The following is a 26,543-nucleotide window of genomic DNA, read 5'->3' as shown; positions in this document are numbered from 1 at the left end:
AGACACGCGCACCCGCCCCTCCCCTCCCGCCCGCGCGCTCGCTGGGCTTTCACCGACCGGGGCGCTCGCACACGATTGCCGCCCCCCCCCAACCACCGTCCGCGCACGCGCGCTCCCGCCAGCTGGCGCGCGTCGCCGCCGCCACCGCCGCCGCCGCCGCCGCCACCGCCGCTGCCTGCCCTCCGCCCGCGGGCGTCTGCGCGAGCCCGGCCGGCGGGGGAGATGTGCTCGGGCTCCGCCGGATCGGTTTCTCGGGGTTTGACCAGCTGTCCCGGGCTAACCCTGCTCCTCGCTGAAGATGGAGGAAGTAAAAACAGGATTACCCTTAGCTACAGATCCACTGCCTTAGTTTCCACCACCAACTGCAGTGCACAAACACACGTTAGGCACAGGAAAGAAAGAAAGAGAGAGGGAGAGGACACACTAACAGTAAACACAAACAAAAGGGTGATGGGATTATTTTACTGCATGCACTGCTGAGGTAAATCTCCGCTTGGCTTTTTGCGTGGGGAAGAACAGCTCTTGTTTTATTTGTCTTCTGATTCATAGATTATATATCAATTTGTGTACGCTTTGCAAAGCGGGGGTGGGGGAGAGAGTGTTTTCAAAGTTAAGTGTAATTATATGGAATCTTGTTTAGCAGTGTGGTGTGATCGAATGACTTGTTGCTGTTAACCAGTGATAATAATAATATAGGCGCTTTTCTTTGGGAAGGGATGGGTTGTGGCTTTGATTAGGGTAATGATTTCTGTAAAGGACGCTCAGGGAATCTGGTTGAAGATGCTGTCCTTAATGTATCGTCCCCTCTTTGTAATCTGCTTCTGGGATGTTAATGGATTAATCAGTTTTCATCTCTCTAGCTGTCATGGATTTGGACTTGTTTTTGCTTTGTTTTAACTTGAATTCCAAGAAGAAAGATTGGATAGCCTGGCATAAATTGCAGCTGTCTAGATAGAAGGTATTATCCTGTTGGGGTTGAAAAAAACAAAACAAAAATAAAAAAGAACCTAGTGTGACACATGTATAAAAGCAGCAGTTAAATCGCTTTGACAGGTTCTGGTATGGGCGAGAGAGATGGAATGAAGATTTAATTTCTTTTTCTTTTTTTTTTTTTTTTTTTTTTTTTTTTTTCCTCTATTTTGCCAGAGGCCACAAAACAGTCCTGTGAAGTTGGCCTAGGTTCCTTGCTGGGTTCTGACTACCCCTTCCCTCGTACCCCCCTTTCCCCTTTTTTCTTTCAGTTTTCTTGTCTTAGCTTTTGGTCGATTCTTAAGGAACCGGTGGATCAAGTTTTTTCTCTTCTTGTTAATCGCATTGCTGTAGCACTGACTGACCTCTCTCTCCCTCCCTCTCTCTCTCTCTCTCTCTTTTTTTTTTTTTTCCTCTTTCCTGAAAGTACGTGGTGCCATTCCTGAGTGACTTTTCCTACCAGACCATCCCAAAGGGACGAGGGGGCGGGGGCGGGGGAGGAGGACGACGAGGAGGAGGAGAAGGAGGAGGAGGTTGGGGGGGAGTGTTCCTTCTCTCTCATTTCTTGGTTTTGTTTATCAGCCGATCTGTTTGCTGGATTCTGGCTTGGAATGACCCACCTGTAAAGTGCTTTTCCCCTCCTCCTCGCCTTGAACTCTGCAGGGGGCTTGGCCTGGAGGGGGCCAGGGAGGGGAGGGGGGGACACAAAAAACTTCTTTCTTTCTCCGTTTCTCTTCAGCCCGACATTGTCACCTCCTCTTTGAGGGGTTAGAAGAAGCTGGGATCTCCCGACAGAGCTGGAAATGGTGATGAATGTTTTTTAATCAAAGGACAATTTCTTTTGTATGTACATTTCGTTTCTCTTTCTCCTTTTTCTTTTTCTTTCTTTTCCTTCTCTGAGGGTTTAATAACCATTTCACTGATGGGGCAGATTTCTTTTACTTCTAACTGACGCTCCTTTTTAGTGTGTGTGGTAAATGTGTACATTTTTAAAGAGATAGACTCATCTAAAAGATTCTCCGTAGAAACTGCTCCCCTCTTAAACTTTACGGATCCCTCTATTTAAAGCCTTATGTAATCATAATTGAAAGAATTTGATAAGAGTAAAGCAGGTCGGGAATTTAACTGCTCTGTAGTTACTGAGGTGAGAATTTGGTCTGATTATTCCATGAAGAAAGAAAGAAAAGTTTTTTTTGGGGGGTGGGGAGGTAGGGAGGCTGGGGGGGGCGCGGAGGGAGAAGGGAAGTGGTTTTGGAGACAAGAAGTGAAGCTGCCCGTTTTCCAGTAAGTAATGGAGAAATTCCAGGAGCCAGGGCTAAATATACTTGGCGATCAATACAGAAATGGCTCATTGTGAATAATTTAGCTGCTGGTGCTGTGAGAGTTTTGAAACTAAAGGCAAAAAGGACCAGGGCCAAAGGGGGGAAAATAAGTTAAAAAAAAAATCTCTTCAGGACTTTGTCAATTCTAACTTTTCCCCTCAAAAAATACAGTTAGAATATTGATCTTTTCATTATAGAATCAAAGCTAGGGGGTGTCGTCTCTTACAGTTTACTTTTGTTTCTGGGGATTAAGTTCTGTTTCGTGTTATTGGTGCATGAAAACCATTCCCTCATACTTGGGTAGAGAATGATCCCCTCGTGCACAGCCAAAAGTTTCTGAAATGTTGGAAATCCGAATGTCTTAAGTAGGCTTGGCATTTGTCTCCAGCCATAGTCTGGCAGGAAATTAAGGGTATGTTGAACAGGTGCTTACACAGAATTTGGGGGAGGCTAAAATGTCAATACAAGCCGGAGAGTTGGCCAAGTGCTGCAAAAGTCTTCGAGTTACAGTCTAGCACTAAGTATTTTTGTTTTGTTTTGTTTTCTTATGTTTGTTTGTTCTCCCCCTTCCTAGTAGAACATGATGAACCAACTTGCAACAATTGTGAATAGAGCTGTCTGTATACTAGGGAAGTCCTCGAAGGACAGTGTGAATGTGGGAAGTAGTGAATGGTAAAATACTTAGCAGTTAAAGTTGGCAAAGTCGAGGTATACCCCCTGTGCATCGTTGCCCCCTTGATAAAGCAGGTAAATGTTGATTAAGAGAGTCATTCTTTTCTTGCTACAGCCCATCTCACAGCACACTTAATCTTCCCTATCCTATCTCCAGCAGGAATCAGATCATTTGCAGAGAGTTCAGTGACTTGCAAATGAGCACGCACAGTACACTGTAGTATGTTTCTTGGGCACAGGTTGCAGGAGCAACATGGACAAACTGCTTGGGGCTTCAAATAAGTTAAGAATTTAATGGCACATACAAGGAGGAACCCTTGGGTTAAGGTCGTCATCTTTTGTTTTACAGCACTGCACTTTGACTATGGAAACAGAGGCTATTGATGGCTACTTAACATGTAAGTATTCATTTTTATTAATTTGCAGTGGGTAATGAAGTCAGCTTGTGTTACCTGCACTTGAATTTCTGAGCCATGAGATATTACACGTTCTTTAGTTTTATTTGCTAGTTACCATTTTACCTTTTAATGGATATCAGGAAGTATTAACACATGTAAAATAAGGGGACATAGAAATATACTAATTTAACAAAGGCCATTATTTAATAATTGTAGCTTACAGATCTTTAGTTTTCTATTTGATTGGTTTCCCCATTTAATTTAAATTTATAATACATCCAGTTTCAGATATATCTCCTTATCTCCTTGTGTGGTGTGTACTAAAGATTTACTGCTAGGAAACCTAATTTTCCAGACACATGTAAGAAAGAATTAGCTTCTTCCTTCTTAAGTTCACCTTTTTTTTTTTTAAGAAGCTCTTTTTGAACCATCCGGCTAACATTTCAGAAAATGTTCACTTTAAGTACTCTATATTGAAGAATTAAATTAGATTATTAAAAAAAAATCTTACTGTTTTCACTAGAATTATTTTGGATCTCAAATGCCTCCTATCCCATTGACCTTTAAGAGTATTATGATAATAAAGTTAGTTAATTTTTTTATTATGGGCTAGATTTTTCTTCCATTTCATTCTATACTATGTATTTTATTTCCTGATAGCTTCTCTTAAAAGAAAAGCATGTTTCTTAAGCATTCAACTCTGCATGCCCTTTGAATATGAGGCAGTCCGAGTAATTAGATGTTATATGATAATGAAGAGAAACCAAAAGATTTTATTTTTTGGAAGCAGGTGACAATGAGCTTTCACCTGAAGGGGAGCACGCCGATATGGCCATCGACCTCACCTCAAGCACACCCAATGGACAGCACGCCTCACCAAGTCACATGACAAGCAGTAAGTCTTCATTTTATGTTTTTTTTTTTTTTTTCCTTGAAAAGTCTCAAGTGAGACATCTGAACTTGCCAGGTCTGTGAGGTCTGCTCACTCTGTGGTATAGCTACTGCTGTAGCCTTTGCTAAGGAAAGAACAACCCAGATTTATTTCCGTTCATTCTAGTATCATAAACCATGAGCCTACTTACTAGTGTGAACTATCCCAAGGTGGCGTTTGCGAGCTGGTGCTTACCTGTACCAGGTAAGGAATGTGAGAATTTGCTTACTATTATTTCAGCTTCAACGTTCACACCTAGATTTGTTGTTTCTTGATTAAAAAAAATAGATATGTGTCTTTTCCAATGGCTTCTTCATAGTTTATATATATACACATGTATATGTATATTTATATATATTAATATATATATTAAAAAAGTAGAAGTAATTTTTTTTGCCTTGGTATGAAGCTGAAACATCAGTGGTAGGGTTGAAGTGTTGTTTGCTTTTTCAGAACAGACAAGGCAGTGTAAAAGTCTCTCCCCCAAAGGATTATAAATGAAATGTCATTGACAATTTGTGGAATTCATTCACATCCATCTCTTCAGCAAAGTGGAAAGCCGTTTATTTTAGATTGTCCAGAAAAAGAAGTAACACTATTTGGAAGCATGTTTTAGGCTTGCATGCATGACAGTTTTGGCTCTTTAGTGTTTCTGATATGAAATGTAATATGCATTGTTGAGGCAGTTGGCATTCTGTCAGTGTCTGAGGACAAGGTGCTTTTATTTGTTAACATTGTAGTTTGTTTCTTAATTAAAATTTTTTAATTAAGAGCAAATGGTCTGCCACTCCTACTCAAACAACTTGATCTGTCCTTTCCTTTGTAATTTGGGTATATGTTATAGTAAGTAGAAAGGGCATGGTTTATATTAAGTTTAGTTGAATTTACAACTTTTCTACTCAGGTGGTATGTGAAGGAGACTATCATTTCCTCTTTGAAGATTTAATAACTGAACAACTTACTTAATTATAAGCATATTAAATCAGTTCTGGTTATGTGAGAGGAATTCTCCTTTTACGGGCTCTCTTCTACCCTGTCTTCGGTTATTGTAAAGCTATAAACTTTATAATTAGTAAAGACTTCTGTATTCTAAGCAAAAGCTTATTATTTTGTACTTCACAACTTTCAAATGATTTTAGCCATTGACTTGAAATTCTGATTGAACTCTTTGACTTCATTTAAATTTTTCTTTCTTTTTATGAATGAGGAAAACTTATTCAGAAAATTTTATTCTTGAGGCAGGCTATGAAATCCCTCTATGATGTAGAAAGTGAAAAAATAATGATGGTTGGGAGTGATTCATACTCTCTTGTGATGGATCTTGTAACACTCTTTTATTTATTTATTATTTTTTGCTTATTGATTTGAGAAAAGTTATATTACTGTAATAGTATAGAGAGATTTTACACTTTAATATTTAATGTTATTAGTACTTTGGTAGAATATGTTTTTATTTGTTAGAAACAACTTTTTCATAAAAATATCTAGTAGGTCAAGGTAGATTTACAAGGAGTTTCTATTGTATTCTAGTTAATCTACTGGTAAAAACAGTATTAAAATAGAGAGTAACTGTTGATCAGACTAACCTGTCATCCCTAGTCACCATGAGAAAATTAGCAAGAAAGTGCTTGCTTAGTTAGTTGGCCCTTTGTGATCTGCTTTTCTGATTGCTTCATTCAAAAAGGCATTTCCTTTCGATTTTTAAATAAATATTGCTAAGTATGGAAATGGTTAATTTAAACATAAGAATGCTATTTTTTTTTCCCACACTTAAGCCTTTTCTCACCCAGCAGCAGTAAATGTAAGTTTGAGTTTGGTAGTTTTGTGAGGGTTTTTTGTAATTTTTTTTTTTTTTTTTTGACTAGCCTGTGGCAATTCCATGCTAGTACAGTTTTTGGCTAAGCTCTCTGTGTTTTTAGAATTGCTGGTTAAATATTTTGGCTTGCACTTCTGAGCTGTCTGTTGCATCCTTTATGTAGTAGCCTCTACTTACAGTATCTAGGTTACCCACTTAGGTGTTAGATGGAGAAGATACCCATTTTTCCTCTCTGTGAGATCTAGGAGAATATCAGCATTTTAGATTGCCAAAGCAAACAGAGTTTGAGAAAGACTCTTGTCTGTTAATTAGAACAGAGACCTAGAATTAGTCACTCAGATGTTTGTAACTTGGAATACATTTTGTTTGTGGGGCCTGAAAATTCACGAATATATGAGAACACTTGTTTCTTTATCCATTTACACAAGCCATTCACTTTGATAAATGAAAATAGCATGTCCTCTGCATTAAAAGATAATCTTTGAATATATCACATGTGAGTCTGCTTCTTCCAAACATGGAACTAAAGTTTGGACTGGAAATATTAAAGCTAGAAGTCAATGTGAAAAGTTTTCTGATAGGATAAGGTAGTGTCTACTAGCAGGAAAGAGGGATCTATGTATAAGAGGGTGAAAGGATTCTATTTAAATAGCTTAAAGAAAAAGAGGAGGAGGAGGAGAAGAAGACCCACCAAAACCAAATCCCCAATCTTCCATAAACTGGCATCATCCCCATAGCACCAGTCAGGTATGATAGCCCACTAACCCTGCCTTCAGGGGAGGGTTCAGTATCATTATACGATACCCATCATCAGTTTTGTGGCCTCAGTGATTATTCTAAGATGAAGGTATCTGTATACTGGGTGCTAGCTAAGGAAGGCATAAAAACAATGACAGCAAGTGTTGTTATTTGACAGTACTAGAATAGAGCAGGAAAGACTTGGGAAAGAGAAGGAAACATGTTATCATGCCTGACAGTTTTGGTTAACCTTCAAGGACGTAACAGATATTAGTGATCTGAATGTCTCCTAACCATCCTTTCCTGTGTTTTAGAGAGATTTTTTTCACAGAAGACTTTAGATTTTCTTTTTCATCTGGAATAAAGATCTCTGAGAGGAGGATGGGCATTGTTGCTGAGATCATTAGTGTCCATGTTGAGTTTGCTGACAATCTTCAGTGACAGGGGTGACAGTATGTGCCTTGATGGCTACTGGAAATGCACAGTGTTAAGTGATTTTAGAAATAGAATCTGCAAGTTAAGAATCTGAGATAGACAATTCAGACAGAATAATATAAAAATAATCTGTATTGTATTTTGTCCCCTGAGATGATACTTACCTTGTGATTCTGTCTGTTTCTGGGTTAGCTTGTTCCCAATTCTTGTAACCTTGCCCGAATATCAGTTTCAAACTAGTCTATACTTACAGCTGACTTTTTAACACTTAATTAAAAATATATTTACTATAATTAATGTGTATGTATATGTATGTACATGCTGTGGCCTGGATTGCAAGGCCATAGAAGAGTTGATTGGAGTTAATTCTTCCCTTATGCTGTGTGAATCATGGGTATTCAACTCAGGCTATCAAGCTTGGCAGCAATCCTTTTTGCCCACTGAACTGCCTTGTCAGCCTTTGAACATTTTTTTTTTTGATAACTTTTTTTATTTAAATTTGAAACAAGCTTGTTTTACTTGTCAATCCCAGTTCCCGAACCTTCCTGTCCTCTCCTGCACCCCACACCAACCCCCATCCTATCCCCTTTTTCTTGCATCTACTTTTATGACAATAAATGCATTTTCACAGCAGGTTACAACTTAAATAAATATGGAAATACAGTGCGACTTAAACTTTGTTTCTATTACCGTAAAGCCCCAGGTGTGCAGTCACTACTGTAGATCAGTCAGCTTGATGACCAGGTGGCATGTATGGAATTGGAAGAAGTAGTCATTCTAGTTTTACAGGGCTCTCACCAATAATGAGGTCAGGGAATCTAGTTTATTCTTTTCATAGCGTTTTACATTCCTTCTTTTCATAGCTAGTTTCCGTTTTTAGAACATAGTGAAGCAGACTTGTATTCTGAGTTCTATTTCTCACATGTGAAAATTGAGGCTGGAAGAAACCAGCCCATTGACCTCTTAAGCCACAGAAGGAAGACAAAATTCTCAAGAGTTGGGATGTTATCTTGAGGGTTGATTAGCTAATTGTTGTCTCTGCAATGTCAGTCCATGATGGTGTCTTTTGTGGCCAACGTTGGCCCATGTGTTAGTGACAAAAAAAAAAAAAAAAAAAAAACCAAAAAAGAACCAAACAACAAAATAGCATTTCAAATGTAGAGGAGTATTGGTATGAAGATGGAGAAATGTCAATATTCTTGTCAAGCTGCCTTCCAATGTGATTTGTACAATAAAGCTTATTATGGGATGGGATTCCCTGGCTTTCTGAGTTGTCTGCTACAGCTTAGCTTGGCAGTCGTTCTTGGATAGGACACACTCTAATGTGACACCAGAGTGGTTGGATGTAAAGTCTAGCTGTTTGGACTCATAGCAGTGAAGCTCGTGTGTGTGTGTGTGTGTGTGTGTGTGTGTGTGTGTGTGTGTGTGTGTGCGCGCGCGCGCGTGCACACGCACACACATGTGTTGATATTTACTCCTCATTTGCTAGAAAATTTAAAACAACAGCCAAAAGCTCCGACTTACTGTCTTCACACTACCAGAGTTGTGTCGTGACTGTATCAAAAGGAGAAAAGACGGGAAAAGGTTAGAAAGGAAACAAGTGTAAGCATATGTTTGCCGGTAATTGACAGCACAAACCATTGCACTATCTTCCTCTGTACCTCATTCCAGCCTGGCTACTCCATTTCTTTTTATTGTTTAGACTGCTTAGAGATGAGAATTAAAGGCTTTCTTGGAGATGAGAATTAAAGGCTTTCTTGGAAAAAAAAAAAAACCAAGACAACATTTTATAGAAAGGTTATGTATCTATGTTGAACTCTTTTCTCTCCTACTTGAAGTATTTTTTTTCCTCTTTTTAAATGTAACATGATTGATTAAGTTCACTGGGAATGTTCCTATAAGCCTGATGGGAGACCTTGGGAGCCAATGCTTCTCTTCCCTCTTGATTCATTGATATATTTTGAATTTTGATGTACTTTGATCTTATGATATTATGGAAAATAAGTGCCCCAGCCCATGTTTCTTTTCTTTTTATGTTTCATATATGTATATGTACATTTGTCTGATAGTATTTTCCCTTTGGGAACAGAGACTGAGAATATCTTTACTTTGAAACTGATAAGGAATATTTAGGAGTATTTATGAATTTCTTTTTCCTTACAATTCTTATCATTGCTGAATTGGGAAGAGGGAGACTTGTATACATTATTGAGGATACACCAGGTGCTCAGATGATGTGAGAAATGCTTTCCATATTATTTATTTAGTCTCAACAATAATTCCCTGAGGAGGGGAGAGAATTTCTCCACTTGATAATGTAAAGCGGACCATCAAAAGGTGTGTGAGTGTTTTACTGACTTAGGCTAGAATTCCGGCTTTCTTAATAACATACTAACTTCCCCTAACTTAAATGTGAAGTATGACATTTTTACTTCATGTCTCTGTGCTCCAATTTCTCATTTATAATTTGTGAATAACTAAAACATACTGTACTGTGTTGTTGTGATATTTAAATGAGGTAATATATGAAAACTGCTCAGCACAGCTCCCAACAAATGGTCAGATCTGATGCATGATCACTGTGGTTGTTATTCATAATAGTCAATCAAGTCATTTATCTATCCCTCTGTCTGTCTATCTATTTATTTAATGTACAAATGACTCACAAGGAAAAGGGATTGTCTTCAGATCCCAATCTGTTTAATTCTGGGCCATTTTCTCTGGCTGTTTATTGCACAGGGCCATGGAACAGAAGCAGAGTTTCTGATAATTTAGCATAAAAAATCGGAGGAAAAAAGCCAGGCAGTGATGGCGCACGACTTTAATCCCAACACTGGAAGGCAGATGTGGGCGAATCTTTGTGAGTTCCAGGCCAGCCTGGTCTACAGAGTTAGTTCCAGAAGAGACCCCAAAGCTACAACAGAGGAACCCTGTCTCGAAAATTAGGCCATCTATGAAGTGTTTGGCTAGAAAGTAGTAGAGTTTGCCTGTGTGGTTTCAGTGTTCATAAGTGAAGGCTTTTCATTGTGGTATATGTAGAGGTCTTGGGTTATCATCTGTTCTCCAGAGACAGCAAACAGAAAGTCCTAATGAATTGTCTAGCCATGTTGACTGTCAGTTCTTTCCCAGAGTCTCCATCCAAAACTTAATCTCATCTAATGCTTCTGAATTTGTTGTGATAAATTGTTTTATAAAAACTTCTTTTATTTTCAATTATTTATGAGTATGTATGTCTATATGGGGATAGCTATACCCTCATTCAGCTGCCTGCAGAATACAGAAGAGGGTGTCAGGTCCCCGAGAGATGAACTTACAGATGGTAATTAATGGACCCTGGGAACCCAAATCAGGCCCTGTGCTAGAGCAGTATGTGTTCTTAACCACTGAGCCGTCTCTAGCCCAGAGTGCCATAAACTCTTATCAGGTAATCACTTTGTAGGCCACAATGTACATTTTTTGGTGTGATAGTTTAATTGTTTGAAGTCAACTTAAAAATATGTATTTGTCTTAGATGGTTGAAATTTTGCTGTATGATCCTGGTTGATTAAATTAGCAAATGATTGTCTCTATAAGGTGAGGGGAATGGAGAGGTCTCCTAGTTTTCTCTGGCAGGGATTGTACTCTGATGGAATGGACACACACAGCAACTTACACTCGGTATCATATTGTAATCAGCTGAGTCTTGATTATAGGAGGTGAGAAGTCATACTATTGCAGAGGGAATTTTCTAGAGAGAAGCTGTTTTAGCTGACATGTAGTCAGTATAAAGGAGTTGGGGAAGAAATGAAAGACTCTCATTAAATGGCCACTCCCAGTGAGGGGTGAGAAGTAACGTACAGCGTTCTGGGAAAGAGAAATGAGCAGAATGGTCTTTGTGGAGTGTAAAGTTGGCCTGTAGGAATTTGAAGCCAGAGGTGACTCTGGAGAGGTAATCAAGGACGCTGGGATATCTTGTATGATAGGAAACCTGGCTTTAGCTTTTAGTGGAGCCCAGGGTGCTAACAAAGCAAGTGACTTCAGTTTTCTTTTTCTTACTTTTTTGATGGACGTGGGTTTTAGTGGCTGTGACATGGCGGGAGCAGGCTGTGGATGGCCTGTCGGGGCATCTCTAACAGGCTGCTGCAATGATTAAGTGACAAGGCATGAGAGCTAGTGGTACCGAGATGAAGAGGAAGGAAAGGTTGTGGGTCCCATTTTAAAGTGGACAGAACTTTGACAGTAGCGCTTAGGAGACTGGGAGTTGAACATAATGCCTAAGTTCCAGGTTAGATTGGCGTGCGTCCTGTCAGTCTGGGGATACTTAGGGTTAAGTTACTAGGAGAAAATTCCTGGTTTTGAATTTGGGAGGTGATAGCAGTCAGCAGGGACAGGCTAGATTGAAGTCTTTGTCAGTGGCGACCGAGCCTCTTCATGCGTTCTCTTGCTCTCGTATTACTTTAACACTAATTTAGTGTTTCTTAAAAATGCAGTCATCAGTAATTGTTAGAATTTTGATCAGTGGCCTTATTCCCTCAGTTATTCCATTGAGTAAAAGTCTCTGTTGAAATGGGTAAGCACATGGTTTTGTAAACTTTGCTTAACAGAATCCTTTTATTCTATTTTCAGAGGTTAGAGTTAGCTTATGGGATTGACTCACTGGTTTTTAAATAAAATATCTAAGACCTTCTATTTTAAATGTTTGTGGTATATTTAGTGTTACAAATTATATCTATTTAAAGGCTGTAAGCCTAATATGTGCCATAAATCCAGATGTTTCTACTATAATGAATTACCTTTATTCTGTAACTTGTGCCTTTTTAAATACGTAAGTAGCATATAATGTATGACCAATTATTAGGTAGGTGCCAGTCAGTTATGCTACACAGCCAAGGGATTTTAGTATTCTAATCCAGATTCTCTTTTAGAACTTTGAGATAAATATGTAGATACTATATGTATTAATTGTTTAAATAATATATAATATTACATAGGGAATAATGTGTTACCACTAACACATTAATGAACATACTTTTTGTTTAAAAATATATCTTAGAGAATTTTATTTTAAAATTGCAATTTCCTAAGATACAATCCCATCCTATATGAATTTGAACAACAAAAACACCTGAGACTTCCTTCATGTAAGAAATCCAGAACCCTCTAAAGTGAGTATTTAATTGGTCTAGCAAACACTTGCTGAGCACTTACTTTATGTGATACATGGCTGATGATGAGGAATGGAAAATGATGAGGTATCTTGCAGAGGGCATCTTTAACGGTTCCAGTGAATGGTGGTTTCATTCTGTCACATAGTGCCTGCACCCTTCCCGCTTGGTTTGGTTTGATTAGGTCATTTCTCTCTTGTGAACTGACCTGCATGGGTAATGCGTAAAGATCATTTGGTAAGAGTTACATATTCAAGTATTTATTTAGTGGCACAGTGGATTCAGCCCCTCCATAGTGCTGCCCCCATGGGAGTTGAAGTTCTTCAGTGTAGTTGCTTCTCCTTTAAATGATAGTGGATTTAGGCTCCCTGTCTCTGGTTCCATTCAAAAGCTCCAAAACAACAACAATAATTTCTTCCTTCTCCTCCTCTTCTGCCTCAGCAAATGCAGCCAGATTCTATCTATTACCTACATTAATACATGCAATCAAGTTATACGCAATACTTACTAGCCTGGGATCTATTCATTTTTGTTAACGTGGTTCATATCTGTCTTAAATTTGTTAAACTGAACTCTGTAAAGGCAATCTTATATTGCTTGTAAAGACTTCCTCAACTCCTATTGTCATAAACTTCAACTTGGATCCACAGAAACATTGAAAGGTGTAGGTGATCAGCAGTTTAAGAGGCTTTAATATGAAGATGAAGAGGAGCTCTCACACTTGGAAAAGTCACCTCAGTGAACCAAAGATTCAAAGAACAAAAACCAAAGCATTAATTTCCTGGAATCACTGATATAATCTGACCATTGCAAATGAGATTCTCAAAGTTATAATACTTCATGTTAGCTATTATAAAAGATATTCAAAGTATTGAGTATAAATTACAGGATATTTTTAAAGCATATATTTTTATTATGGGGGTCACTTGTTGATTGCAAAAAACCATGGTCATTGATGCCTGTGGCCACATCTTATCTGTCTCCCTAGTCACCATATGTAGTATGCCCTTTAGAAGGGCTGAAAACATTTATTGAATGAAATAACTATTTGAACTCACCATATTGCATACCTACATAAAATGGGTGCTTTTGACCAAGTCAAAGTATGGAGTTCTGTTTTCTTAGATGGTAAATAACTTAAAATCCTTATTTACCTGTGTGTTTCCAAGTATGTGTGTATTTTTATAATATCTCATTCTAAAAGATTTATCATCTTGAAGGCAGTCCCCAAAAGATGATCTGTTAGAGGCTACAGCTGTCTTTAAAGTTTCCTTGCACATTTTCAGCGGGTCCTAAGATAATATGCTCTGAGTACTTCCGCGAGGTATCATCTTCAGTACTATTGTGCTATCTTTACACAGAACATTTAGACTTTACAGATTGAATTCCATATGTAAATTTAAAGGCAGCTCTCTGTCACTTATTTAAAGCTGTTTTTAGTAGCACGCACAAGATGAAATGCTTCAATTAACTTTTCTTGTGCACTGCAGATATTTTGAAGAGCATGTAATTAATCAGTGAAAAGTCACGTTCTAATAAATTAACATTCATGGTGTCGACACCCTTGACATTTTTGTCATTACTCTCTTATTATCATTGAAGCTGTAGATCTCCTTACACCTGACTGTATCAACTCTGCCTACTTCTTACTAAATGTAAGGCTTGGTAGTGTTCGGAAGTGCTGAGGGTACTACATTATTCTCTTTCAGTTGAATTAAGGTGGAGAATTTCCAGTGGAGTTCTGTGAGGGCGCCATTGTACTTTTCTTTTTAAGATCTACTGTATAGACATTTTCTACTCCAGCCATTCTCATAAAGTTTCGTGTTTTACTTCTGTTGATTAAAATATACACATTTTAGTGCATACGATTTATATGCACAAATAAGTTTCTCTTGTAAAGTGTCATATATGATCTTTACTTAGGCATGGGGAAATCTTTATTTTTTACATGGTCTGTTAGGGCTTAAGTTTCAACACATTGATTACTGTTTCAGTTGAAAAGTGATAAATATGTAACTTATAAGGCTGGGAATTGGTTTAATTACTGATTACAAAATATCCATCCAAAGTACATTTACAAAGCATTGCTGAGATCACTTATCATGTGAAAACTGCAAAGTGGGCCTTTTAATAGAATTTGTAGCTGCTAAATAATAGGTAGTCAGTACTTAATCATTTGGGGTACTGTTTCAGAATTACATAGAGTAAAAATACTGATGACTATGTTATTTTGAAAATATAAAGTGAGTCCTATTACAATGTCAAACTTTTATAAAGTATTTTAAGCAGGAGATGATTTTGCTCATACAGACAGAGAGCTAGAAGAAGCATACTGGTGTTGACTATGAATCTAAATTCTCGAAGCATGAATTATATGCTGTTCACCTGTCTCAAAATGACCCAGTAAATATTTAGGTCCTGGGTCTGGAGAACAAAACAAACTACAAAATATATACCTTTGTGTCTCAGCAACATGGAATCAAAGGCTGTTTTTACACAAGTTACCACAGTGAAGCTAATTCTGTCCATGTTTTCATGAATTTGAGAGGCTTTAGTTTGAGTACAAATCTACAAATCATAGAGCCCATTAATTAATTAGATAACAGGTCTCATTCCATTTTGTACAAGATAATGCTAGTTATGTTTTAAGGCACATATGTAAACATGTGTGAAACCACAACCAAGAGAAAAACCTTGTGCCTTTTGTACAGTTTTATGATTATGATTTGTAAGTGTGTATATGGGTCTTTTTTTTTTTTTAAATTACACAGAAGTTTACATTCTTTGGACCTCTTATAAAGAACAATTACATTTGTTACTTATGCAATTACAATGAAAAACATAAATGAATTTAGTTAGCCATCTTTGTGCTGGGAGAGAGCTGAATGCAGCTGTGATTTCAGGAGCTTAGCCTCCAATGACAGTGTTATTATCCCCTCTGAAAATGGTCAAGTGCTACTGAAAGTAAATACTGAAACACGAGAGCACTTCTGTATGCAAATATTAGCCTCATATTTATTGGATACTATTTTAGTTATTGGTAAAGTATTTCCTTGATGGCTATACTGCAGTTAAAATTCCAGATAATGTGCTATACTCCTAAATGTGGGTGATATTCATTCATAGATTAAGATATTATACATTTAATAAAGCACATCAAGATACTAAAATGGTTTCTGGCAAAAAAAAAAAAAAAAAAAAAAAAAAAAAACCACGGCATAAATTGTAGCAGATAACATGAGTAGAAGTTAAAAATTACATATGGATTTTCTGTTCTGTCTCATAGGACAAACAAGCTTTCCTTCCTCTCTTCCTCTCTTCCTCCCTTCCTCCCTTCCTTCTTCCCTCCCTCCATCTCTCCCTCTCTTTTTTTTTTTTTTTTTTTTTTTGGTTTTTCGAGACAGGGTTTCTCTGTGTAACAGCTCTGGCTGTCCAGGAACTTGCTTTGTAGACTAGGCTGGCCTAGAACTCAGAGAAATCTGACTGCCTCTGCCTCCCAAGTGCTCGATTACAGTCGTGCACCTGGCTACAAGTTTACTATAACCTTCTTCTCTTTTGCATAGCCATCAGTTTATGAGCCCATACCCATTGAGTGTTGCTTCATGTTTTTAAATTTTATTTTCTATTTTCATTTTGTGTGTGTGTGTGTGTGTGTGTGTGTGTGTGTGTGTATAGTGTATATGGGCACATGTGAGGCCAGAAGTCAACACTTTTATCTTTCTCTATTGCTCTCTGCAGTACTGGTTCTGAGATGGACTGGCTGGCCAGTGAACCCTTGGGATCAGCCTATGTCTGCATCCCCCCAGAGCTAGGGTTGCAGGTGCATGCTAGCACTGGTGGCTTTTTTTTTTTTTTTTTTAAAAATGAGTCCCAGGGATCTGAACTCAGGTCCTCATATGTCTTCACAGCAAGCAGTTTACCCACTGAGCCATCTCCCCAGACCAAGTATTGCTAATATTCTATACAAACGTGTTTAGATAGAAACTCTTTAGTAAGAAGACAGTGCTGTACTATTAATGGGGGTAGAACCAGTGAAATAAGTTGAGGCATTTGAATAGGAAAAGGAAAAAAATAAATAAAAAGAAAGAGCAGAGGTGTGAAATAATAGAAAAATCAAAGAGAGGTGAAAAAAGTCACAATAGTGTATTCATACATGAGGGGGAAAAACATTCCACTTGAGTTAGTAAAATAAGAGCTAGTAGACAGTCAAATGAAATAGAATCTATTCCTCCTCTTCATATTTTTTTTGTCAGCAAATGTAAACAAAAGAAGATCAGAATTTATCAGTCAATTAAGGAACCTTTTTGCCTGAGTGAGGAATATGGCCATAAGAGCATTTCCGTGGAAGGCGAATAGATAAACACTGGATTCAGTGAGCAGGCTTCTTCAGATAGCGGGAACTGGAAAACGGGAGGGTGGATGGTTAGGAAAACTACCATTTTACATGTTTGACCTAAAAACACTGGCTAGTAAAAGCAGTATCAAAGTTACACGTGCCGGGGTGCAGAAGGAGCTGCTGGTAGTGTGCATCTATGGAACGCACAAGGTCTGCCCGATAGCTCATGAACCAGGCGTGCATGCCAGGTCATGGCTGTCTGTAGTCTCAGCACTCAGAAAGGGGGGTCAAGAAGATCCAAAGTGCCTGGTGGTGGTGGGGCACACCTTTAATCCCAGCACTCGGGAAGCAGAGGCAGGTTTCTGAATTCGAGGCTAGCCTGGTCTACAGAGCGAATTCCATGCAGGGCAGCCAGGGCTACACAGAGAAACCCTGTCTCACCCGCCCCCACCAGAACAAAGATAGATCAGGAGTAGAAAGTCATTCTAGTTGCTACATAACTAGTTGGAAGCCATCCCAAGCTGTGTGTGTGCATGTGTACATATATAGCCAGCAATGCCTACAGCAGATTATCCAAGGAACTGGTGCTGTGACCATAGGCCACCTTGGACTCATGCATTAGCTTTATCTTTTTCATAATGCTTTAATACTATACTCTGTATATGAAACATCCAACTAATGTATTCTAAAGTGGTCAAGAATGCCTTAAACATTGGTTTGTTGCTCGGGTGCCCTTTCTCTTCATTGCAGTGTGAAAAGATTTTCTGTGGCTCATACTCCACCAAGGGCTCAGAAGCCCCATGTTGGTTTTTACCTGTTGAAACATTTTTCTGGAATTAATCCTGTGTTAATTCTTTAATAAAACTTTATGAGACATGAGATGAACTTTATGTGGGTTATACCATGTAAATTACTGTGAAGGAAAGGTTCACAAAACCCATAAATAATAAGGCCAAGCTGGGTGTGTTGGTTCAGGGCTTTCATGCCAGCACAAGGGAGGCAGGGATACATGGATGTCTTGTGAGTTTGAGGCCAGCCTGGACCACAGAGTGAGTTCTAGGCTAGTCAGAGTGACAGTAAGACCTTGTTGCAAAATAATAATAATAATAATAATAATAATAATAAAGGAATTGCTGAACATACTTAAGAAAACAATTTTTAAAGACTATTAAAAATAATGATTTCATTTGTAAGACACACTTTGCAAAATGATTTCCCATCCTAAATATAATGTCCAGCCTAAAATTGAGCCTAATAGTTTATTTCAGAAGAGTGGAGAATTTTTGAGGGGAACTTAAATAGCCTGTTATTTGTTACTGAAAAATAATTATAATTTTAAAAATTATAGAATTGAGTGTGTTTTCCTCTCTCTCCTCCCTCAACTCTTATAATGTGGGGATCCTGAACAGATCTCAGGGAAACTCAGTTTGATTCTTGAAATTCAGGTGTTACCTGGTCAAGGTAGTAATGGACATTAGAAATTATGTGTATATATTTTCCGAAGCAGTGACTGGCATATGGCAAGTTAAACAGAACGATAGTTATTAATGAGTTGCTTATAAGATTTGTAAGTTGAGAAAACTGAATCAACTTGTAGCTAAGAAGGACCCACACATCTGTTAAATTTGCAGTATTCTATTAGTAAATGGCTTTGGTATTCTACAAAACAAAACCAAACAAACAAAAATCAACAACAACAACAAAAAAACTCTTGCTCTTTGCTTTTCACTAACAACATTTTTTTAAGTAGCCCAAATCATTATATAAGAACTTAACAAGATACCTTCGTGTTTCCCTAGCTATTTTGCCTTCAGTCTGATCTGTATGGGTGTTCTCAGGTAAACATACAAATACTGTTTGAAACTAAATATGTACCAGATATAAAACAGTTATTAATGCTGTTGTCTTCAAATCAGTTACTGAAGCAATGAAAACAAAATTACCTAATTAAAGCAAATCGCAAGCAAACCTGCGGTGTCTGTGTGGGGAATAATTGAAGTAGTAATTATGTACCAGTAATGCATTTCTTTTAAGGATGGGGACAGGGCAGACAGAGCTGCCAGACTCACGGACCTTCTTACTTAGCCTTGTCCAGAGTGACTTACTTTTCTTTGCCTTTTATTTTCTTCTGTAGAGTGAACTTGTTTGCTCACAAACAAGTGAAGCCTTGGTGTGGCTCTGAAACTTTGCGGGATCTCCATACTAATCATCGAGTAGGCCCCTTGCCACTTCCCTTGTTGCCTATCTCTGAGCTTTGTGTTGGGCTTATATCCATTCTGGTTTTCTTCTTACCTTCTGAACAATCAGGGATAAGATGCACTATCTCTCCAAAGATTTCACAGCAGAATGCTTGTGAAGAGATCCTTTTTTTCTTGTGTAGACATTAATTAGCCTTTGGTCAAAGTTACCTGTGCATGCCCATGATGGCTAGGTACTGGCCACCCCTTTGGTTTAGCAGTGTCTTCTCTAAAAGTTGAGAAGACTTTATTGTCTCCTGTCTCCTTTCTCTCTTTACTTGGTGACTCTGGTGCAGCTTATCTCTCCCGTAGGACTAGAAACTGCTTGAGGGCAGGGGAAATGGCCTTCTAATTTGTAGGCAGCAGACAGGGTAGGGCTTTTGAGTTGGGGGTCTGTGTCTGGGCTGTGTAGTGTTCAGTGTTCATTTTCTAGTTTGTAAACTAGGACAAGCTGATGCTTATTTTTGCTGTTTGTGGATCCATGAAGGAAACCTACAAAGCTCTGCTTACAATGTCTATTGCCTTTCAAGAGACCCAATACCCCACTTTTTAAGAGTTTCTCATTTGCACAAAAGCTAGCTAACATGGCATCCAAGTCTCTCAGTTAAGAAAGCTATCTACTGACTTTGGCGTACATTGCAAGTTAATCCGTGTGGATTAGCTGAATGAATTGAACACCTCTCCTAGTTAGTCTATATGCTATCGGATCAGTTACTTAGTTTGGCCATTTCAATTATGTTATCCGTTGAGGACACCAGACTTCACATCATCCAGTTTTTAAATGAATGTACCAGATTAGCTCTGGCTCAGCCTCCCTTTACTATTCACTCATTCAAGCAGAATACTCAATTGGAATGGAAGCTCAGGGTGTTGGAAGCTTTATGTGGCTTCAAAAAACACATCTTCCTTATGGCATCGATAGTGTTTAGATTTGACACCAGGTGAGTTTGGTAGAGGACATACAGATGCTCACACCCTAACTAAAAGACCTACAATTTTGACTCCCAGACAGTTTTGTTATAAGAAACGTGAGTTCGGAGGTGGGAATGCTTCAAGTTGGAGTTCTAAAGTCACTGTTATTAGTCCTCTTTCCAATGGCATTTCTAATCTCTCTGACCCAAGTTCTTTCCAACATAAACTGGCCCTTCAGTAGATACATGAAAAAGGCATGTAGTACTATTGTTTTGAGTCAGTTTTTATGCAGAATGTAGAAACGAAAGATCACTGTGAAGCTTATGACTCAACAGCTCTTCCTTGAAACCGTTGGACAGTTCTGTTTATGCTGGAGCGGGAGGGAGGGCAGACCTCATTTTTCCTCTGGCAATTGTGGTAATTATCACATCTGTCCATGATGTCATTATTGTAATAGTACCTGGATTGAGAGACACAGCCTTTGCTGAACGGTTTCCCCTCAGTTTAATCTTTCCTTGAAATATTCTTTCAGTGTGTCTAAACAATGTCCAAGTGGTTTGTGGGATGAACAACCATTATCTAGTTCGTCAAGATTCCCTAGAGCTTAAAGATAGAAGGCAATGTACTCATTAGTGTAGAAATTATCAAATGGTGCCATTGTGTGTGTGTGTGTGTGTGTGTGTGTGTGTGTGTGTTCAAGCGCGTGCATGGACATGTGTATATGTACTTAAGGAACATGCAAACACACATGAGGTGGTCACAGAACAACTTTCAGGAATGTATTTCACTTCTTTCTTCCATCATGTGTGTCTCAGAAACAGCTCAGGTCTTGAGGCTTGGTGGTAAGCATCCATACCTTTCAGTCATCTCCGTGCCCCAGGCCATCTTAACACTGAATCTTTCTACCCAGAGCTTGTTTTTTATTTTAATGTTATAACAAAATTGTATGCTATTTACAAGCTCATAAAATGTAATTTGTTTGGCACAGAGATCTGTGAATTAAGTCTTTAATTTTTAACTGGTAACATTACATAGGAAAGCAGCATGTTTAATCCTAACTGAAGATGGAAGCTCAAGTTTGTAAATCTGTGGTAGCAATTTAATGATAATGGTTGGAAAGAACCTTTGCACTAATAAGTGTCATTTTCTGCTTGATTTTTTTCCTTTTTTTTTTTTTTTTTTTTTTTTTTTTAATCTTGTGAGTGCTTTGAGTCACTATAAACTTCTTTTATCTGCTGTCAATGTTTTAAATTGCAGTTTAAAAATTGGGTGGCCCCTGATGACACTGACCAGTCTCCTATGGACACTTGCATACATAGATATGCTTACATAGATATCCCTGCTTAAATGAAATGGATCACAAAACAACCCAAAAATGGTGAACCTGGGAAAGGGGCAGATCTGGATGGGAGGTGAGTGTCGGTAAGGGCAGGAAGGAGATTAGAGAGAGTGTGGAAGAGAAGAGTCAAAATATATTATCCAATTGTCTAAAATTGTCCAGCTACAAACTCTATTTTAAAAATGATTCAGTTCGATGGGCAAAAACAAGAAACTGGGTGGTCACTAAGAATGACCAGATAGTCCAGCATGCCCCACCTGCTTTCTTCTCATTGTTAAGCTTATGAGTATTTGAGATTTTAATGTGTGTTCAGGATCGTGTGTTTGAGTGACCATAATTCTGGAGACTGATGCTATTAATTGTGTTTATCATTTTACTGCAAATCACTGAACTGTTTTAAAAGTCCTCACGTTTTGAAAGTGGTGGGTTCATTTCTTTGCTGTCTGTGGCCCCGAGCCTAGCTGTGAATACTGGTTTCTAAGTTTCTGTTTCGACCATGTTTGCATTTTCTGGATTGTCCTCTGACAACATATAAACATTTATGGGGTTCTTAAGGTTTGAAAGTTAAGCAATAGCTACTCAGTTTAAAGTACCATTTGTATTCCAGAGAATGTATTTTTTTCTGAACTATTGCTATAATATTTAGAATATCATTATCTGTTAAAAATACAAACAAATGAGAAGCCAAGTTGACTCTCTCAAAATTTCATTCTCACAAAGCTGTTTTTTTCACAAATCCATTTGTTAATTTGACAACGGTAAATTTTATTTAGCTTTCCTATTTTATTTCATATTATACCTAATAGTATTTTATTTATTATGGTTGATTATCATTGTAACTTAATGGTCTTGTAGTACTTAGGAAAGTAAATGTGTCATACAAACAATCAAATCTCAATTCTTTAGTTCCATGGATGTTTGAATATACTTTTTAAAAAAGTTAGTTAATTCTATGAAAAGAATCTGTGTTTTAGAAAATTGAATGTCTGTAACTCATTTTTTTTTTAAATGAGGACATGAAAGCAAGTATACTGTAGATGCTAAACTGTATTTGGGTTGGATTACTTATTTTCATCATATGATTGTTGCCCATCATAGCTCAAGTAAGATGTTTAGAATGGGACTTACTACCTGGAAGGGGTTGGGAGTATCTAAACCCCACAGCTGAAAAATAGAAGCATTAAAATATTAATTGATTAGTACACTTTCATGGTGTTAGCCAGTGCTGTGTAGAACTGACATAATGGGATTTTTCTTTTGGAAAATAGTATGTTCATGGTAATGCTGTCCCACTGGGTATTTGATAAAAACAATATTTAACAAGAATAGTTTAGGTTTAAACAGAGACCTTTGTATCTTAGTTATTTATGAAGCTCTTTGTGAAGATCTGGAGAGAAGCTTGGCACTACCTATGGAGCATAACTCTTGTTGGTGGTATCTCATTGACCCTGTCTCCACAACCTGCCAGTAATGAAAGGCCTTAGGTAATTAATAACACGACTGTCTTCTACCTATTTTACTTACAGTTTTCATAGCTAATGAATTAAAAGAGAAAGTCCACAAGGACTTGATTGTTCATGTCTCTAATAGTGATTTACAGATGATAGGTGCTGTGGCTCTTACAAACCTTGTCCTATAATAGCATTCGATGTAAGTAGCTGTTCACCATTCTGTATTGTGGTTGCACCCAGAGAAACAGAAAATTGGTCATTTCCCGGCAGATAGCAGTAAGTTTCAATTCAGTCAAAATGCTGTTTGTACTGTGATAGGTTTATAATTATTACCTAAAGATTGATGGTTTTTTGGTGAGTGTAAATTTGTGCAGCAGTAATCCATTAAGAAATCAATGAGCAGTCCACTCTGATGTGTGGTTCCTATTCACTATTATAAATGTGTGCCAGAAGACAAACCTAATGTTTTGTTTAGCTTGGTGTGTGTGTGTGTGTGTGTGTGTGTGTGTGTGTGTGTGTAATCGTAGTTGACATCAAGAAATAAAAAATATATATTTATATTTGACTTTATTTTTATTTTTATGTGGTGTGTGCATTTGTTCATGCATGTGCACATGTATTCATGTGCTTGGGCAGGTTAAAGTGTGACATCCAGCACCTTCCTTTGTACCATCTGAGACAGTCTCCTATGAACCTGGAGCTCACTGATGGCTCCAGGCTGGCTGTTTATGGAGCCCAGGGATGCCTGTGTCTGCCTCTGCGCATTAGGATTATAGGTGTACACAAGGGCTCTGCATTCTCTGGATGCTGAAGTTAGGTCCTCATGCTTATAGAGTAGGCAGTCTACCAACTAAGTCATCTTCCCTGTCTCTTATCCTCTTCTCTTTCAATCAAATGTCCCCATATGGAACACTTGCTTAAAATTTGTATATTTTCCCAACCTTTTAGTAACGTTCCAGTGAACTCTTTTAGAAGTTTCTTTTCTTTCTTTCTTTCTTTCTTTCTTTCTTCCTTTCTTTCTTTCTTTTTTTTTTTTTCTGAAGTGTTGCTTTGTTTAGTATTGGAAATAGTATTTATATGCTTTAATTCAATCATTGTTTCTCTAATCTGGAAGTAATTTATTGCCCCATCTGCATGGTCAGGGAAGTTGAAGATTCATGCTTTTTAAATTAAAATTCTAACCTTAAAGCTATGATCTCACAACAAACAAATGTAAGGTTTACTTACAGCTAGTACGTTTAAAGCTGGATTTTGCTGGAGGAAGTGAGACATAAAGCATAACTGACCCTACTGTCAAAAGAGCTTGTATTTCAGTGAGAAACTAGAGAGAAACAGGATGGGCACAAAGGCAGCTGCTCTGTATGTAGCCTTCTGCTCTGTAGCTAGAATTTCAGTGTTTATGGCCCATAGTGCTGGACATGATAAGGTGTGTGGTGAGCTTCATCCCACAGGCGATTACAACATTCTGCAGAGGCAGAGGTTCAAGAACAATCCATTTAAGTAGTGATTATAAAACAAAAGGTTGTAAGAGCATATTACTGAGTTAAAATAGTCAAGAGAGATGTAAAGTACAATGCAAAATCCGTCAGTTTCTTGCATTACCAATACTTAAGTGCCCATCCATATCTTTTAAAAATGCCTCCTGGTGCATGCAAGTGTCTCTATATATTTTCCCTAAACTAATGAAAATGTTAACAGGATTGTATGGTGTGGATTAGCTCATGGCTCGATGTTTTAAATTTTAATTGTTTTCATATTTGCCCTTCATTCTTACCTTCACAAATCTGCTAGACACTGAGGGTGTACAGTGATGTGCTTTGCCAGCAGCAGGGTTATTTGTTACTTACCCGATCTTCACTGAGGAACTCCTGGGTTGCCACACACCCACAGGACAAAATTGCCCAGCACTTTTAGGAAAATGTGCTGTGCCCCTGAGTCTTCCAATGTTGGTAGATATAGCTTGGCAAACTGTCTTTTGAAAATATTCCTAGTATACATCATCCCTAATACTGGATGGGGTTCTATGTTTTGCTTTTTTGTTTTGTTTCCCACTTTTACAACAGTGTTTCTTCAAATATATGTATATATGTTCAATGGTTTTTCAGTTGTAGTACCTAAACATCATTTCAGGTTTATTGGCTGGAAAGTCTGTTTAATTTTTGCCCCTGACAAACACTTCTGTCTTATCATTCAGGAGAAAATATAATTTAAAACACTGTTAAGAACTAAGAGAAAAGAAAATATTGTTTGGGAGGGGGCAGGCGGTAAGCCATGCTTTGAGACATATTTATTAAAGGATATTTGGAGAGTCTGAGTTACTGGATTAAAATGATGGAGACATTTGAATACATCACACACTAGAGAAGAAGGAGCAGCTACCACACCCCTGTCTACTCTTATCCACCTGGTTCATCCCGGTAAATTACGTAAGAAACCGTATTGAGTATAGCGCTCGAGAAGAGCTCAGAGGTTAACGAATAGTTTCACTGTTAGACTACGAAACTGCCCATCCATCTAACTATTCCTTTTAGGAGAGTGTGTCTCCCTAGAAAACAGAAGTGGCCAGCAAGGAATCCTCAGAGAAAAATAAGCTTTTACTTAAAAAACGTGATACACTGTTATGTAGGCTGCTGGGTGAACTGTGAGGAGAGTGGCTTGCTGTATGGGGAGAATGGGCTTGTGGCTTGACTTCTTTTGAAACTGTCCCAGAGCTGCTAGAGCTGGGCATCTCTCCATTGATGCTGGTTGCATTGTCTAGAAACTCTCAGGCTAAGCCTGATACTGAGGAGAGCTGGAGTCCAGCACTTTGTCCTCACATGGGAACCCGGAGTCTGGTGGAGAGCAGGGACTGTTTCATTGTGTGGCATGTTTTTACACGAGCAATTATACATGGAAGTGTGTTGTAACATTTGGTTTCCTCTGAGTCTGGCCCAAGTAAAAGATGGTTGTCAAACTGTTAAGGAACATTCTATGTGTATGAGTTTGCTCTTTCACAAGAAGAGAATCCCTGAGATAGGGAAATCCTAGTATCCTTCCCTTCTCCTACAATGCCAGCTTTTGAAGGAACAATTGGTTCCGCTTTGCTCGACACCTGTAAAATCATGCTTTGAAATGTCAGACTTCCAAGCTCTCCTCTGGAATACATCTCTGCGTGTGCGTGTGTGTTAATTACATCTCTCTACTGAAAATAACCCTTGAATCAAACACTTGGACTCCTCCCCAAAGGTCATTTAGAACAAGTCCCTAAACAAAACAAAAATGCCCCTGACAGCATTTGTAGCAGGTAGGCCGTGAAGATTTACGTCTCTATTCCCAGTGCTAGCCATGGAAGACTGTCACATTGTCATTCGCTGTGATTCGTAGAAAGCCCTTCCTTATGTCCAGCCCTCCTCTGCCTTTCAGAATGCTGCTGTTTGCTTTCTTTTTAAACTATGTGTTTCCCACCCCCCCTAATTCTTTAGGAGGAGTTTTTTTATATTAATTTATTTTTTTTATTTTATTTTACATATCGATCCCAGTTCCTTCTCCCTCCCTTCCTCTTTTCCTCTCTCTCACTCTCACATGCACCCTGACCACCCTCCCCTCCCATCACCCCCCCCCACTCCACATGTAGGGTGATGCCCTCCAGGAGGGGTCATCTAAATCTGTCAAGTCATTTGGAATAGGGACTAGGCCTTTTCTCCTGCCTCTAGGTTAACAGAGTGTCCCTCCATGGGAGATGTGCCTGCAAAGCCCTTTTGTGCACCAGGGATACATCCTGGTTCTACTCTCAGAGGTCCCTTAGATGCCCAGTCCTTCTACCTGAGACCCATGTTCAGGGGGTCTGAGTCAGTCCCATGCTGG

At 38.4% G+C, this 26,543-nt stretch overlaps 1 protein-coding gene across 8 annotated transcripts in view; it reads left to right on the top strand.

Moving 5' to 3' along the window:
* The first annotated feature begins 238 nt into the window (after positions 1 to 238).
* The window catches only part of Ikzf2 (IKAROS family zinc finger 2), a 140,782-nt gene continuing 114,477 nt past the window's right edge, over positions 239 to 26,543 (top strand). For 2 of the 8 annotated variants that reach the window (XM_051190412.1, XM_051190406.1), the window contains exons 1-4: positions 240 to 481; positions 1,709 to 1,812; positions 3,313 to 3,361; positions 4,152 to 4,256. In XM_051190412.1, the coding sequence (XP_051046369.1) occupies positions 1,783 to 1,812; positions 3,313 to 3,361; positions 4,152 to 4,256 (184 nt within the window). In that variant the 5' untranslated portion in view covers positions 240 to 481; positions 1,709 to 1,782. Of the gene's footprint in view, positions 482 to 1,708; positions 1,813 to 3,312; positions 3,362 to 4,148; positions 4,257 to 26,543 lie in introns of all 8 variants that reach the window. The other 6 variants (XM_051190408.1, XM_051190407.1, XM_051190405.1 and 3 more) reach the window with 6 other exon arrangements.

Source organism: Phodopus roborovskii, unplaced genomic scaffold (genome assembly GCF_943737965.1).
Source record: "Phodopus roborovskii unplaced genomic scaffold, PHOROB, whole genome shotgun sequence".
Lineage (NCBI taxonomy): Eukaryota > Metazoa > Chordata > Mammalia > Rodentia > Cricetidae > Phodopus > Phodopus roborovskii.
The sequence above is the reverse complement of the archived record's forward strand: the minus strand, read 5'-3'. Positions and strand labels throughout refer to the sequence as shown.